This window comes from the organism of the source record quoted next, unplaced genomic scaffold (genome assembly GCF_019419815.1).
Source record: "Pyrus x bretschneideri cultivar Hongxiangsu unplaced genomic scaffold, Pyrus_bretschneideri_v1 Contig19, whole genome shotgun sequence".
NCBI lineage: Eukaryota > Viridiplantae > Streptophyta > Magnoliopsida > Rosales > Rosaceae > Pyrus > Pyrus x bretschneideri.
The window spans coordinates 976,148-992,923 of record NW_025999490.1 but is presented as its reverse complement, the minus strand read 5'-3'; the positions used below and the strand labels follow the sequence as shown (position 1 = coordinate 992,923).

Below are 16,776 nucleotides of genomic sequence, written 5' to 3'. Positions count from 1 at the left end.
CCAAACGAAAGATCAAATTGATTATTACAAAGGAAAATTACCCTTAATTTTTGGATGTTTTGTATATGGGAAGAAAAAGGGCTTTACAATAATTTCTTCGAAACTTCATTTCATATTGTCGAAGAACACTTAAAATGTCATTTTGTTGAGGGAAAAAAACCCAGTTCCTGGTCAAAAACACTTAAATGTGGCGAAGTGGGTGGGTGGGTGTGTGTTGGGGGGGTGTGGTGGTGGAGGAGAGAGAGAGAGAACCTTCAGATGGATCAGTGGTGCCATTTTGAGCAAAGGACAGCTGAAACCAGAAGCAGCTGAGGAAGCAGAGTAATAGTATCCTCATCATCAACTTTATCTTCATATTGTACATGTGCAGAACTTGCTCTCCTCGACGGCGTGAACTTAAACGACCAACACTTGTATTCCGACTGGCTGAATCATGCATTGCATGTAAGAAGCAGACCATTAGATTTTAGTCATATATTGACAACGTATACATATATAATATACGATAAATTACAAAAAAACTACATGTCAAATCACAATCTCATATTTTATATTTTAAATATTGTAATGTCATTTCTCAATTTATGAATTTATTGCAATATCAGACCTTTGTTAAATTTTCTATCAATCTGATTGTTAAATGATGATGTGGTAGAAACTGGTAGAAACGAGACCCACTTTTCTGCCAACTTGAATAAAAAATTAATTAATTAATAAAAGATTATTAATTTATTATTTGACAATTTAAAAAAAAAAAAAAAAAAAAAAAAACCTCTCCTCCTTGTTCCCTGGAAATCGTCCCCTTTCCTCCTCCCATCACTCCTTCCTCCGCTCCCCTTCCTCCTCGTCCTCCTTAAATACAGCTAATTTTCGTCCTCCTCCGGGAACAACTGATACACCGCCGATCGCAAAACGCAGGTGGGTTTCGATGGCAAACCAAAACCAGACCCCAAATAAGTGGGTTTTGATGGCAAACCAAAACCGGACCCTCATCTTGCTCCAACAGTCTTTACATAAAACTAATTTGATTTCTTCATCATAAGTTCACTAAGATTTCGGAAAACTGAGCATCAGAAACCATCCCCTTATCCTTTTCCCTCTCTTCAAATCCCATCACCGACTGGGGCTTTCGCCCGACTGCCATTTCTTCAATTTCTTCTTCTTCACCATTGTTCTAAGAAAAACCACCAAACAAAATTGCAAAGGGAGAGTTCCAGGAAGCCAAAACGACGAACCCCACAAAAACAAAACCCAAAACGAAAAACACAAATACAAACCCAGAAAATTCAAGAAATTAGAGAAATTTTTTTTTTTAAATTAGAGAAATTAATTTTTTAAAAATTCAAGAAGTGGCCATTTGAAAATTCGCGCAGAACTCCGGATTTTCCAAATCCTCCATAATATTAATTGAAGAATGGAAGTTCATTACAGTCAAACTTTTTTCTTTTTCTTTCCCCTTTTTTTTTCCCAATTTCTGGGTTACCACCACTTCTACAGATTCGCTTCCCCGATGCGTGTCAACCTCTACACCTTCTCATTTCCGCCTCCGTCCGTTCGGTTCTCCATCAACCACCATTCGATTTCTCGCAACCATCATTCGAATAGATCCACTGCCGTTTCAAAGAAAACCGGACCGATTTTGATGCCGAAGAAGACATGTATGTGCTCGCCGACGTCGTAGCCAGATCATTTCGTTGCAACCCCCACAAGAACCAGGGAGGGAGTCAAAACACCGGATCTTTCCCGTCGAATAGATTGAATATGTGCCGATCTGATATGACGAACTCGCTGGTCCGAATCGGTGGACTCGAAGGCGGCGGATGGACGAGGAAGAAGGGGGACGGATGAGGGAGTGAAGGGGACGAATGAGGAAGAAGGGGGACGGAGGAGGGAGGAGGGAGGTGGAGGAGACGATTTCTGGGGAAATGACGAGAGTTTTTTTTTTTTTTTTTAAAATTAAGTTTAATTGTTAAATAAGAATTAGTAATTTTTTATTAATTAATTAATTTTTTATTTCTACCACATTATCATTTAACAGTTAAATTAACAGAAAATTTAACCGAGATATGACATTGCAATATTTAAAATATGAGGTATGAAATTGTGGTTAGACCGATAGTTAAGCTCGTTTTATGTAATTTATTCTGTAATATATTTTGTCCAAGTTGTATGATCAAATGGCGGCCACTTTTTTAATTTCCCACCTGGAGTTGGCCAAGACTTTGATCATATTAGTTGAATTGTATACTGTAATTTACCCAAAAGACGTACCCAGAACCACTTCTCTGCCCTTCGCCGGAAACCATGTCATCATCGGCCACTTGCTTTTGATGTTGGTTCGAAGAGAAAGAACGAAAGAGAGAGCAAATCCTCTGATGCGGGGGTGTGGGGGCATCTGGTGGAAGGAGGATATGGGGTGGCTGGGGTCCGTGGATGTGGATTAGCTATGGCATCTAACAGAATGAGAAAGAAGATGAAAGGTGTTTGGTTATGAGTTTAAAATGATAATTGAGTGTCTGGTTAGTAAGATACAAATATTGGGATAAAGTTTTGAAATACACATGTTTACATGTTGTAATATTATTGAGGCACATCAGAAGTGAGTAAATTTCGGTACTCCCCGTTGAGTACCTAAGAATTGTTCTTAAAAGAAAGGCAGCTACAAAATATGCGACTTGTATCATACATTTTCCCCAATTAAGAAAGTTGATATTCAACAATAAAATCAAGAGTAATGTTACGCTTACTACCTATTTATATCATCATTTATTTTCTCTCTCTCTTAACTGTAGTGTCCACCAACGCATATGAATCCTATCTCTATTAGAAAGATGGTATAAATAATGATACAAATATATGGTAATAGTATCATTTTTGTAAAATCAATTAGCAATATAAGAACTAATACAACCATTTGTAAAACCTTATATAATTTAGTCTCTTTTTGTCCTCACATTCTCACACCCAACTTTACATTTGGACCAAGTCTCTGCATACGCTTTCCTCCTCAGCAACTTGCCGTTGTTGAATGTTCTCATTCACTTGGGGATGTAGATAACACTAGGTCATTATATTTCCTCTTCCATTAATTGTAATGATAGCAATATTCTCATTAAAATAATTCCGCTCTATTTTATTTATTTATTTTCATCTGTTGTACATAATTTGAATCTTTTACTTTCAAAGTCACTCTTTAAAAATTAATTATACTAAAATTCAGCCAAATTTAATAATCTAATAGTCATATAATAAATAAACAAACCATGTTATTAGACTGGAAGGACGATGAAGAGGAGGCTTCATGAGATGGGCTGTCATGACGATACCCATCGTTATGGCACTGCAGTGGTTCAGATCACGACTGAAAAAAATGGTTTAGGGTTGTGTTTTTGTTTAAAAATGATGTGTGTAATCATCTAGTCCAAGTGAAAGACTCTTAAAGTGTCCTCTGAAAGAAAAGCACCTTCAGCCGAGGCCCTAGGGAGACAAAAATGGTCTTGTAACCCTACCGACACGTAATTGGACGGTGGAAAATCATGCGGAGCTACCTTGTTTGAAAAAAAAAAAGAAAAAAAAGAAAAAAAAAGAAGAAATATCAAAGAGAATCTTTCAAAATAAAAATTTTCATCAACTCTTGAACACTTCATCTTTTTTATATAATTTCTTTATCAATATTATAAAACATTTTGTCAAAAAAATAAGGTGACAAAGAGTACAAATGAAGAACGTTGACGGTTAAGATTGAAGTTTCACTACATATATGAATGGTGGGTACTGATACATATTGAAATATCTAAACCCAAAGTCAACCTCGGGTCAACAAAAGAAAAAGTCATGCACGTCCATTAAGTTGATATAAAATCGTGTATCCCAAAACGTGTGGCAACAACGTCTTGTTTTTCATACTTGCTTCGCGTGAGACGACGTCCACACGTGAGAGATATTGGTCTTCCATGGATTTTTGCCGGGAATCAGTACTGGTGACTATCGAATCCTATCTCATCTTCTCACTTCCTCGTTAACAAGATTTCTTCACACACCTATTTTTGCTTGTCACAAATCCTTTTTAATTGAAGCAGTCAAATCAAATGAGTTGAAGAAGATTTATTATAAAAAATTAATAAAGAGGTGTGAAAAGTAAAAATAAGTGCGGATAGAAAATACAGTCGCTTTTAATGCCGAAGGCCTATCTCATTCGTTGGAAAGTAGATTATCGTAGCGAAGCGTGGTAGTTCATATAGTTGGCAATGGTGTTGGGATATTAATGGCAAAATTTAATGCCCAAGGCCAAGCATTGAAATATGTAACGCCACAACTGCTGGTTCATATATGGTTCCGAGAGAATTTTCAATATGACCAGTACACAAGATGGTATACCACTCGTCACTATACAAATAGTAGGATATGGTGCTAAAAAGTTAATAACTTAAGAAATAAAATTTCCCACAACTTCCATTAAAACACGTGGTGTACCACTTATGTTCCCGTCACAATTAAAAATTTCTCATTCAGTTGCAAAAACTCAATAATTCCTTCCAATCCACCACATACAACAGCAACAATGCTTTGTCCTGCTAAGCGGGATCGGCTGTATGTCTCCCGGAACGTTACTGTGCTTTGATTTGCGTCAAGTCTGCCGTCATCTCCGGGTACTCCATGTCTTTTCTTAAAGTCTATTTCCAATTATAAAAAATTAATCAAGATGTATGAAAGGTAAAAATAAGTGCTGACAGAAAATACAGTTGCTTTTAATGCCCAAGGCCTATCTCATTCATTAAAAAAGTAGACTATCGTAGCGAATCGCGGTAGTTCATATATAGTTGGCAATGGCGTTGGGATATTAATGGCAAAATTTAATGCCCAAGGCCAAGCATTGAAATATGTAACGCCACAACTGCTGGTTCATATATAGTTGCGAGAGATTTTTCAATGTGATCAGTACACGAGATAGTATACCACTTGTCACTATACAAATAGTGAGATATGTGTGCTAAAAAGTTAATAACTTAAAAAATAAAATTTCCCGCAACTTCCATTAAAACACGTGGTGTACCGCTTGTGTTTCCATCACAATTAAAAATTTCTCATATAGTTGCAAAAACTCAATAATTCCTTCCAATCCACCAAATACAACAGCAACAAAGCTTTGTCCCACTAAACGGGATCGGCTATATGTCTCCCGGAACGCTACTGTGCTTTGATTTGCGTCAAGTTTTCCATTAACCCTGGGTACTCCATTCTTTTCTTAAAATCTATTTTCAAGTATTATGAGGTTTTTCTTTACTTTTTTTACCTTGACCCTCCGTCTTTTTCTAACAATAGCATTTGTAGGACTTTTGTTCACATATCCATTCATTTTAACCGATTTTCTCTCATTTTATCTTTAATTGCTACCACTCCTATTTTATATCGAATATCTTGGTTTCTAATTTGGTCCTTCTAATCCACCCAATAATTGGTGGAATTTGTGGCCATGTGTTTTCGATGTGCACACCTTGACAAAAATATTGTTTGAAATTTCAATAAAATTGACCAAACTGCAAAGGCATTTACATAATTGAACATGTATTAGAACAACACAAGATGGTAGTCAGAGAGATTGAAATGCCTCTATGAGTTTTTCGACTTTTAAAAAGATGCATTTTCGTAGCTTTGCCACCATGTAGTCCTTTTTTTCAAAACAAAAAAGTAAACATGGTAATCAAATTCTTCATAAAGCCTTTTCATTCCTCATCATCACGAAAGTTTAAATTCATTCCTTGTCAATTTTATTCCCTTTCAATTTCGTTTCCCATTTACAAATTAGAAAAACATTTATAGTGGGAGGTTTATGAATATACTCAACAATAATATGCGGAAGTTGGCCACTAGGCATATAGGGTCAATTCGTATTTAAGAATTCAAAACGACATGCAGGAAATTAGCCTAATTAGGCGAGCTTCGGTCATTGTCTGTTTGAGGATGACCTAACATGGCAATCATAAGTGTAGAGTTTGCCATAACGTGTGTCGACATCCAGTATATATTAGAAAACAGTGCCTGCGCGTTATTGCGGGATTAGAAATTGCAAAATAAATTGTATCAAAGATATAGAAGATTGTAACATAGAAGATTAATATTATTTACGTTGAAAACGTTAAGAAGATGTTTACATACAAAAAAGATTACGATTGGAACATGAAAAGTTTTCGTCATGTACCGTTGGTTGAGGTAGCAGAAGATGTTGTCCCATGAACTGAGCTAGTAAAAGCTAGTAAAAGCTGTATTTTAAATCATATGGTGTTGCGTTTACTCCAATAAAAAAATTAAAAAAAAAAGTGAAAACAGTTATGATAGAAATTCAATTAGCAAAGCTACAACCCAGTGAGAATATGAATTTACAAATTAAATTCACTTACATAGAAACAATTACCTTAGCATTTGCTAACTCTGTGTAAGTTGTTCATGAAGCGCAATTTAGAGCATTATTCTTGAAACCATGTCATCATCGGCCACTTCCTTTTGATGTTGGTTCGAAGAGAAAGAACGAAAGAGAGAGCAAATCCTCTGATGCGGGGGTGTGGGGGGATCTGGTGGAAGGAGGATATGGGGTGGCTGGGGTCCGTGGATGTGGATTAGCTATGGCATCTAACAGAATGAGAAAGAAGATGAAAGGTGTTTGGTTATGAGTTTAAAATGATAATTGAGTGTCTGGTTAGTAAGATACAAATATTGGGATAAAGTTTTGAAATACACATGTTTACATTTTGTAATATTATTGGGGCACATCAGAAGTGAGTAAATTTCGGTACTCCCGTTGAGTAACCAAGTATTGTTCTTAAAAGAAAGGCAGCTACAAAATATGCGACTTGTATCATACATTTTTCCCAATTAAGAAAGTTGATATTCAACAATAAAATCAAAAGTAATGTTACGCTTACTACCTATTTATATTATCATTTATTTTATTTCTCTAATAACTGTAGTGTCCACCAACGCATGTGAATTCTATCTCTATTAGAGAGATGATATAAATAATAATACAAATATATGGTAAGAGTAGCATTTTTGTAAAATTAATTGGCAATATAAGAAGTAGTACAACCACCTATAAATCCTTATATAATTTAGTCTCTTTTTGTCCTCACATTCTCACACCCAACTTTACATTTGGACCAAGTCTCTGCATACGCTTTCCTCCTCAGCAACTTGCCGTTGTTGAATGTTCTCATTCACTTGGGGATGTAGATAACACTAGGTCATTATATTTCCTCTTCCATTAATTGTAATGATAGCAATATTCTCATTAAAATAATTCCGCTCTATTTTATTTATTTATTTTCATCTGGTGTACATAATTTGAATCTTTTACTTTCAAAGTCACTCTTTAAAAATTAATTATACTAAAATTCAGCCAAATTTAATAATCTAATAGTCATATAATAAATAAACAAACCATGTTATTAAAAACTGAAATTTTGACTGGAAGGACGATGAAGAGGAGGCTTCATGAGATGGGCTGTCATGACGATACCCATCATTATGGTACTGCAGTGGTTCAGATCACGACTGAAAAAAATGGTTTAGGGTTGTGTTTTTGTTTAAAAATGATGTGTGTAATCATCTAGTCCAAGTGAAAGACTCTTAAAGTGTCCTCTGAAAAAAAAGCACCTTCAGGCGAGGCCCTAGGGAGACAAAAATGGTCTTGTAACCCTACTGACACGTAATTGGACGGTGGAAAATCATGCGGAGCTACCTTTTTTGGAAAAAAAAAAAAAAGAGAGAGAAATATCAAATAGAATCTTTCAAAATAAAATTTTTCATCAACTCTCGAACACTTCATCTTTTTTATATAATTTCTATATCAATATTATAAAATATTATGTCAAACAAATAAGATGGCAGAGAGTACAAATAAAGGACGTTGACGGCTAAGGTTGAAATTTCACAAGATACATATATGAATACGGTCGAGATCATTGGCAACTTCTGTGGTGGGTAATGATACATATTGAAATATCTAAACCCAAAGTCAACCTCGGGTCAACAAAAGAAAAAGTCATCCACGTCCATTAAGTTGATATAAAATCGTGTATCCCAAAACGTGTGGCAACAACGTCTTGTTTTTCATACTTGCTTCGCGTGAGACGACGTCCACACACGAGAGATATTGGTCTTCCATGGATTTTTGCCGGGAATCAGTACTGGTGACTATCGAATCCTATCTCATCTTCTCACTTCCTCGTTAACAAGATTTCTTCACACATCTATTTTTGCTTGTCACAAATCCTTCTTAATTTTAAGCAGTCAAATCAAATGAGTTGAAGAAGATTTATTATAAAAAATTAATAAAGAGCAACAAAGCACAAAGCTTTGTCCCATTAAAACACGTGGTGTACCGCTTGTGTTTCCGTCACAATTAAAAATTTCTCATATAGTTGCAAAAACTCAATAATTCCTTCCAATCCACCAAATACAACAGCAACAAAGCTTTGTCCCACTAAACGGGATGGGCTATATGTCTCCCGGAACGCTACTGTGCTTTGATTTGCGTCAAGTTTTCCATCATCCCTAGGTACACCATTCTTTTCTTAAAATCTATTTCCAAGTATTATGAGGTTTTCCTTTACCCTTTTTACCCTGATCCTCCGTCTTTTTCTAACAATAGCATTTGTAGGACTTTTGTTCACATGTCTATTCATTTTAACCGATTTTCTCTCATCTTATCTTTAATTGCTGCCACTCTTATTTTATATCGAATATCTTGGTTTCTAATTTGGTCCTTCTAATCCACCCAATAATTGGTGGAATTTGTGGCCATGTGTTTTCGATGTGCACACCTTGACAAAAATATTGTTTGAAATTTCAATAAAATTGACCAAACTGCAAAGGCATTTACATAATTGAACATGTATTAGAACAACACAAGATGGTAGTCAGAGAGATTGAAATGCCTCTATGAGTTTTTCGACTTTTAAAAAGATGCATTTTCGTAGCTTTGCCACCATGTAGTCCTTTTTTTCAAAACAAAAAAAGTAAACATGGTAATCAAATTCTTCATAAAGCCTTTTCATTCCTCATCATCACGAAAGTTTAAATTCATTCCTTGTCAATTTTATTCCCTTTCAATTTCGTTTCCCATTTACAAATTAGAAAAACATTTATAGTGGGAGGTTTTTGAATATACTCAACAATAATATGCGGAAGTTGGCCACTTGGCATATAGGGTCAATTCGTATTTAAGAATTCAAAACGACATGCAGGAAATTAGCCTAATTAGGCGAGCTTCGGTCATTGTCTGTTTGAGGATGACCTAACATGGCAACCATAAGTGTAGAGTTTGCCATAACGTGTGTCGACATCCAGTATATATTAGAAAACAGTGTCTGCGCGTTATTGCGGGATTAGAAATTGTAAAATAAATTGTATCAAAGATATAGAAGATTGTAATATAGAAGATTAATATTATTTACGTTGAAAACGTTAAGAAGATGTTTACATGCAAAAAAGATTACGATTGGAACATGAAAAGTTTTTGTCATGTACCGTTGGTGAGGTAGCAGAAGATGTTGTCCCATGAACTGAGCTAGTAAAAGCTGTATTTTAAATCATATGGTGTTGCGTTTACTCCAATAAAAAAATTTAAAAAAAAATGGTGAAAACAGTTATGATAGAAATTCAATTAGCAAAGATACAACCCAGTGAGAATATGAATTTATAAATTAGATTCACTCACATAGAAACAATTACCTTAGCATTTGCTAACTTTGTATAAGTTGTTCATGAAGCGCAATTTAGAGCATTATTCTTGAAACTGTAAATCACAAACTTGTTAGAGCAGCACTATTAAATATTAACAGGAATGGATATATTCATTGACCACTTTTAAAAAGTAGAATCTCAAATGAGATGAAAACTGTACATTCACTAAAAAGTAAAATCCCAAATGAGATGAAACAATCAAAGATTCTACTCATATAAATATGTGAGCATGAATGAATATTCAATATGAACATAAAATTATTCTCTTAATTCTGTGAAAATAACGTAACAAAACTTGAAACGTACTAACCGTGTCCCTTTAATGCGGATATTGTCAATGTTCACCCTATGAATCAAACCTCGAAATAGTTGCTCTCAAAATAAGGCAAACACTATACTCCTAAGGATGTAACGTAAGTATTCCATATCTACCAAAATAATTATTTGTATTAAATACAAATTGAAGTTAATTAGATAAGAAGATAGTCATATATAGTTTCGTATCATTTGTATCTGTATCTTACTTTGAAAGCCTGATTCCCTTTTGAAATATCTCTATGACAAAGCAATTCAATCCTCTAGTAAAGAGAAAATACCAAATTCCAGAAATGATACATTGGAATAATGTTTTAGGTCTTCCAATATTGAAAGGTTAGAAACTCAGAAGACAAAACACCACAGTTCATTAAATTCAAAGTTGCACATATTTCTTCTATACCTTGTATATCATGGTTTTTTATATGATTGTGACTAAGACCTGATTTCTCTTTGATCAGCCTGGGCAAAAGCCCACAATTATTCTACAAAGTCAGCACATTATATACATAGAGGAAATTGCAAATGTTAAAATTCAATAGTACAAAAGCAGCAAGTACCAAAAGATTATTCTCTGTAGAAAACTCAAATAGATTATATATCAAAATTCAAAAATAAAGATGGATAAAAACATTATGACTATTGAGCTAGTATTGAATAATGGGTTCACCATATTTATAACTGAAGAAATGCAATCCACCATTAAAATTCTATTAATTAAATAGTTACCCCTATATCTTTTGCTAATGAATATTCAAAATATTTGGCGATAAAATAATGAATAATGGAATAAATTAATCGTCGATTAATTATCAACTAAAAATAATATTCATTAAACCCTACAATAGAGTACATCTACTAAACAGAAGTTAAGATAACTAATATTGAATTTGACCTACTATTTTACTTGTATATTTGTTTTTTAAATTCGGTATAAAATTTGTTGAATGGATACGAAACACCCAACTCTATTAAATTCAATATTTTTTTTAACAAACGATATTATCCATATTAAGTGGGTGGAGGAGTGGGTTAATCCTCACAATGGATCAGCAATAATGTGGTTCAAATTTGCCTTGGCAATAATAAAATATTAAGTATTTGGCAACATCTTCTAATTGTGCAATTTGGAAAGGCTGGATTCTCACCTTCTCCGGGGCTGCTTCTCCACATCAATCATCATGAGAGAGAGGGAGAAAGCAGGTATTCTTCAGTGTTTGAGTCCTGTATATTGGTAAAAAACCAATTAGGTACTTCGAATTACACAAACATCTTCCAATAGTTCAAATTGGAACTTGAATGAATCCTGAATAAAATGAAAATAATTACAGAATCTAGGAACAAACCATACTTTGTCAAATGGCATATTTAACCTGGCATATAAATATTTCCAAGTAAATTGATAGTTACCTCAAATCAAAATAGAATAGGATAAACCTTTTATAAAATATTATGAATTAACTCCGAAAAATTTCTTTAACCCAGATCTTTTTGAAAAAAAAAATTATATTAATTTGGTGCTTTGTTTGGGTTTGGGAATTACGGATGGTTAAACAAAAATTAAAGAAATAAAATGACAATGTACTGATTTTGCAGAGATACCTGCTGATGGTTTTGCACCTTGGTGAGTAGTGTCATGAGTATTTCATAACACCGAATCTAAACGCAAGATAAGCTAAACAACAAATAAAGTGATTCAACACATTCTGAAAGAAAACCCCCAAAAAAAAAAAGTTAATTCAGTTGCCCTAAGAGCAAGCCCAGCGTGGCTTTTTGCTCGGGGGAAGGTGGACCGAACAAGGGCCCGAGGGCCAGGGGATCAGCTCCAGCGTGGGCTAGCCCGACTGAAGGTGGAGGCCCGAGCTCCGGGCCTGTGGGGGATTGCCAGCCCGAGAGCCTGAGGCCATGTGACATCAGCGCTGACGTCAGCCTGGCGTCAGGCAATATTAAATTTTTTTTTGTGTTAGGCGCGTGCACCCCACTCGCGCGTGGGGGCGCGTCGCTGACAAAAAATCAGAAAAAAAAAAAAAAAACCTTTGTCAGTTACCGTTGGGAAGCCACGTGGCTTCCCACGGTCCGTTAGATCTCAACGGTTACTTAATTTGGACCGTTCGATCTCAACGGTCAAAAAAAATAAAAAAGTTAGATTTAATATCCACCGTTAGATCTGAGATCAACGGTGGATATTAATATTCTTTATAAATAAAAAAATAAAAGAAAAAATAGTTTTAAAATTAAGAAAAGTTACCGTTGTGACACGTGGCACAATCTGGAGTGTTGGAATTCAAAGTTTTTTATATCCAACGGCAGAGATTAATTAATTGAATAAAAATTAAAAAAAAATTGTAAAAAATTCAAAAAAAAATCTGAAAAAAATTGTTTTTACTTTTCTATAAATACCTTCTCATTATCATCTACCTTACACAACAATTTCATATTTTCTCAACTACTTTCAATCACATTCCTTTCTTTGTCTCAAAGTTTGAATCCATTTTTTTTTCAACAAAATGACCACTGGTGCAGGTACGAATTGGTCGCTTATTGAAGATGTTGCGTTGTGTACTAGCTGGGTTAAAGTTACTCATAATTCGCCTACGGGTAATGAGATGCAGTTGCGAGAGATGTGGAGTCTTATTCATACCAATTTTCTCAAGAAAATTGGTGGGAAAAGAACCAAAGAATCGATGTCCAGTCGTTGGAAATTACTTAGCCAATCGTTTAGTACGTGGAGAGACGCCTTGGCACAAGCTAGTAGTAATATTCGAAGTGGGGAAAATTACTCGGATCAGGTAACAATATATTATTTATTTGATACCCAAATTTACATTATAATTATTTGTTTGTATTATTTATTTGTTACCTACATAATTTATTATTTATTGTTTGTATTATTTATTTGTTACGTACAAAATTTATTATTTATTGTTTATATTATTTATTTGTTACCATCATAATTTATTATTTATTGTTTGTATTATTTATTTGTTATTTATTATTTATTATTTGTATTATTTATTTGTTACCTACATAATTTATTATTTATTGTTTGTATTATTTATTTGTTACCTACATAATTTATTATTTATTGTTTGTATTATTTATTTGTTACCCTTTTACATTATAATTATGTTGTTTGTATTATTTATTTGTTACTTATTTTCATTATAATTAATTATTTGTATTATTTATTTGTTACTTATTTTTATTGTGTAGGAACTTCAAGCATAAGCTTGGTACGCTGCCAAAACCAAAAGCAAAAATAAATCATTCAACCGGTGGGAATGTTGGAATATTGTCAAAGATTGTCCTAAATTTAGAGTTGTGTCAGTCGGTCCAGAAGTGCACATGAACAACACCCCTCTACACTCTACACCCGATCATGTTCATGAAGATGATGCAGAAGAAGTGCCTGAAACGCCCCTCCCTGAACAAGCGTCGGGTTCGACCCGTTATCCAATTAGGCCTCAAGGTAAGAAGGCTTCAAAGAGAAAAAGGAGTGCTTCCAAGAATGATTATGCAAAGTTCATGGAAGAACTTACTCGCCAAGGTGAATTGACTTTGGCGAGGGAATTGGCGAAACATGAGGCCGATAAGGCTAGAGAGGAAGCAAAAGCAGCAGCTGTTGAGAGAGAATTTCATGCTAATGAGAGAGAAAGAGAGCTACTTAGGCAAGAAAGGGAACATGTTAGAGAAGAAAGACGGGCTCAACAAGATCGTGAGATTATGAACATGTCTTTAGAAGGGAAGTCTCCAAATTCTAAATATTTTTGGAAGTCAGAGAAAGCGGACGTGGTGCAAAGGAGGCATGCAAGAGAAGTGATAGCAAGCCAAGGTGGTTCTAGCACCGCAAGAGAAAATCATCCTAGCACCACAAATTGGTTAAGTGATGATGAATATAGTACTTTTTGTAATCGGAGCCCATAATTTTCCAATCACTTTGGGTTGTAATTTATTATTTATTGTTTGTATTATTTATGTTGTTTCCAATTTATTGAATATTTATTCAAATTAATTTGGTAAGTTATTTATACTAAGAGAATATTTATAAGAGAATATTTATTGAAATGACAAAAACACACCAAATAAAATTACATAAGCATACAGAATAATTAAAAACTCACTAAAAAAAATTAAATAAACATACCAAATAATAAAACACACCAAATAAAATAACATAAACATACCAAATTCAAAAAAACACACTAAATGAACTTAATTATCTTCAGCTTGTTTCAATGCCCACTGGTGCTCTATCAAGTCAATTTGTCGGGCATTGTGCATGTCTGGCATTTGAAATGCAGTATATCATTGAATGAGCCTTTCATTGTAACATCCATCCCTTTGTAATGGCTCATGTTGCACGGGCTCATCGGTGGCGTCATGAGCACAATATATACGTGTTCTTGAATTGTTCATCGGGTCTGACTCATATTCATCAACGGCTTCATAATCGTACTCATCTTCCACAATCATGTTGTGAAGAATGATGCACGTCATCATGATGGATCGAAGCGACTCTACATCAAACAATCTGGCAGCACCCCTGACGATCGCCCAGCGAGCTTGGAGGATACTGAAACAACGCTTCACATCCTTTCTGCACCCCTCTTGACAGCTTGCAAAGTGTTTTTCCTTTGCACTCCGCGGACGTGGCACTGTTTTGACAAATGTTGACCATCGCGGGTAAATGCCGTCAGCTAGGTAGTATGGCCCGTCGTACATACGTCCGTTGACCTCATACGTAACTTTTGGTGCCTTTCCTTGCAGGACATCGTTGAACACTGGGGATTGGGTAAGGACGTTGATGTCATTTTGAGCTCCCAGGACCCCGAAAAAGGCGTGCCCAATCCATGTATCAAAAGATGCCATGGATTTTGTGTTGTTTGGGTTGTTGCAGAAAGGAAGAAGCCGTTTGGGTTGTTGCAGCCGCTTCCCGTTCCAGAGTGGAAATGGGAAAATATTACCATGGATTTTGTGTACAAGCTCCTGCGTACACATAATGGTTTTGATGGCATATAGGTGATCGTTGATCGGCTCACTAAGTCGGCACATTTCATTCTAGTGAGGGAGAAGTATTCTTTGGGCCGATTAGCAGAGTTGTTCATCTCGAAGATTGTGAAGTACCATGGTGTCCCTGTGAGTATTGTCTCGGATCGTGATCCACGATTTACATCTAAGTTTTGGGTGGCTTTTCAGGAAGCTTTGGGTACGAGGCTACTTTATAGCACGGCGTATCATCCTCAGACAGACGGACAATCAGAGAGAACTATTCAGACTTTGGAAGATATGTTGCGAACTTCGGTGTTGCAGTTTGGTGATGCTAGGCACCAGCGGTTGGATTTGATGGAATTTGCCTACAATAACAGCTTTCATTCGAGTATTGGCATGGCGCCATTTGAGGCATTATATGGTAGAGCTTGTCGCACACCGTTGTGTTGGTCAGAGGTTGGAGAAAGAGTCTTAGTGGGTCCAGAGATTGTTGAGGAGACTACTCAAAATGTTCAGGTAATTAAGTCTAACCTGAAAGCAGCCCAGGACAGGCAGAAGAGCTTAGCAGATCGGCATGCTACGGACAGAACGTATGAAGTCGGAGATTGGGTATTTCTGAAGCTTTCACCGTAGAGAGGTGTTGTGAAGTTTAGGAAGAAAGGCAAGTTGAGTCCCAGGTACATCGGACCATACATGGTCACAGAGCGAGTTGGTGAGGTAGCTTACAGGTTGGAATTGCCTCCAGAGTTGGCTAGAGTGCATAACGTTTTTCACGTGTCCATACTTCGACATTATGTTGCTGATCCGTCTCATGTGATACCTCCACAGCCCTTGGAGATTAATCCAGATTTGACTTATGACGAGGAACCAGTGACGATACTAGATTGGAAGGAAAAGGTTCTGAGGAATAAGACGGTGAACTTGGTGAAAGTTTTGTGGAGGAATCATTCCGTGGAGGAAGCTACGTGGGAAACAGAAGATCGGATGAGGGATTTGTATCCTCGGTTGTTCCTTGGTCACTAGGGGTTATTATTTGGTTGTTTTGAATTTCGGGACGAAATTCTAATAAGGTGGGTAGGTTGTGACAGCCCGTCCCAAAAATATCAAAAACGTACGTGTGAAAAGACTACTTTGCCCCTAGTTCGATTTCGTTACGTTTATTGGTTGTTTTTGTGTTATGTTGGCTTGTTTGGAACCACATACACCTTCCCACACACCACAGCCCTTTTCCCCCTGTTTCCTGCACTGTCCCGAGCCCCATTTGCCTTCCATTTCCTTCGAACATACGGACACACACCCAAAACCAACTAAACTTCCACAGATCGAGGAAACCAAGACCATATTCGAGCTCGTGAGGATTGTAGGAGTCCAGCCATACCATTTTCAGGTGAGAACTCCATCGTTTTCACGTCGATTCAACGATGTCCGATTTGGGTACTATTCATGCACACGTGATTTCTCACGTTTTAGGAAATTTCAAGCTTGTAGGAAGCTTGGTGAGTTCCCAAGGAGGCTCGGAGTAGTTCGTTTGAAGGAATTGGACGTCGAGATCATTGGTTTCGAAGTTGGCCGGAGTTGGATCGATTTTTCAGGTGAGATTTCATGGTTTTTAACCCTTGAAAGTGGTATGATTGTGTTCCTCTAGTTCTAGGCTTCATTTTGGTACCAAAATTGTGGAATTTGGTTGAAAAACGAAGAAGATATCGAAGTTTAAAGTTTTCGCGATTTTCC

At 35.9% G+C, this 16,776-nt stretch overlaps 1 protein-coding gene across 5 annotated transcripts in view; it reads right to left on the bottom strand.

The window, feature by feature from the left end:
* Positions 1-16,776, bottom strand: part of LOC103933262 (probable LRR receptor-like serine/threonine-protein kinase At1g56140) — a 99,284-nt gene that overhangs the window by 65,048 nt on the left and 17,460 nt on the right. For 3 of the 5 annotated variants that reach the window (XM_048582766.1, XM_048582768.1, XM_048582767.1), the window contains exon 2: positions 253-426. The exons of the other annotated variants lie outside the window; for them this stretch is intronic. In XM_048582766.1, coding sequence (XP_048438723.1) covers positions 253-426 — 174 coding nt within the window. The remainder of the gene's footprint in view (positions 1-252; positions 427-16,776) is intronic. 5 annotated transcript variants of the gene reach the window in all.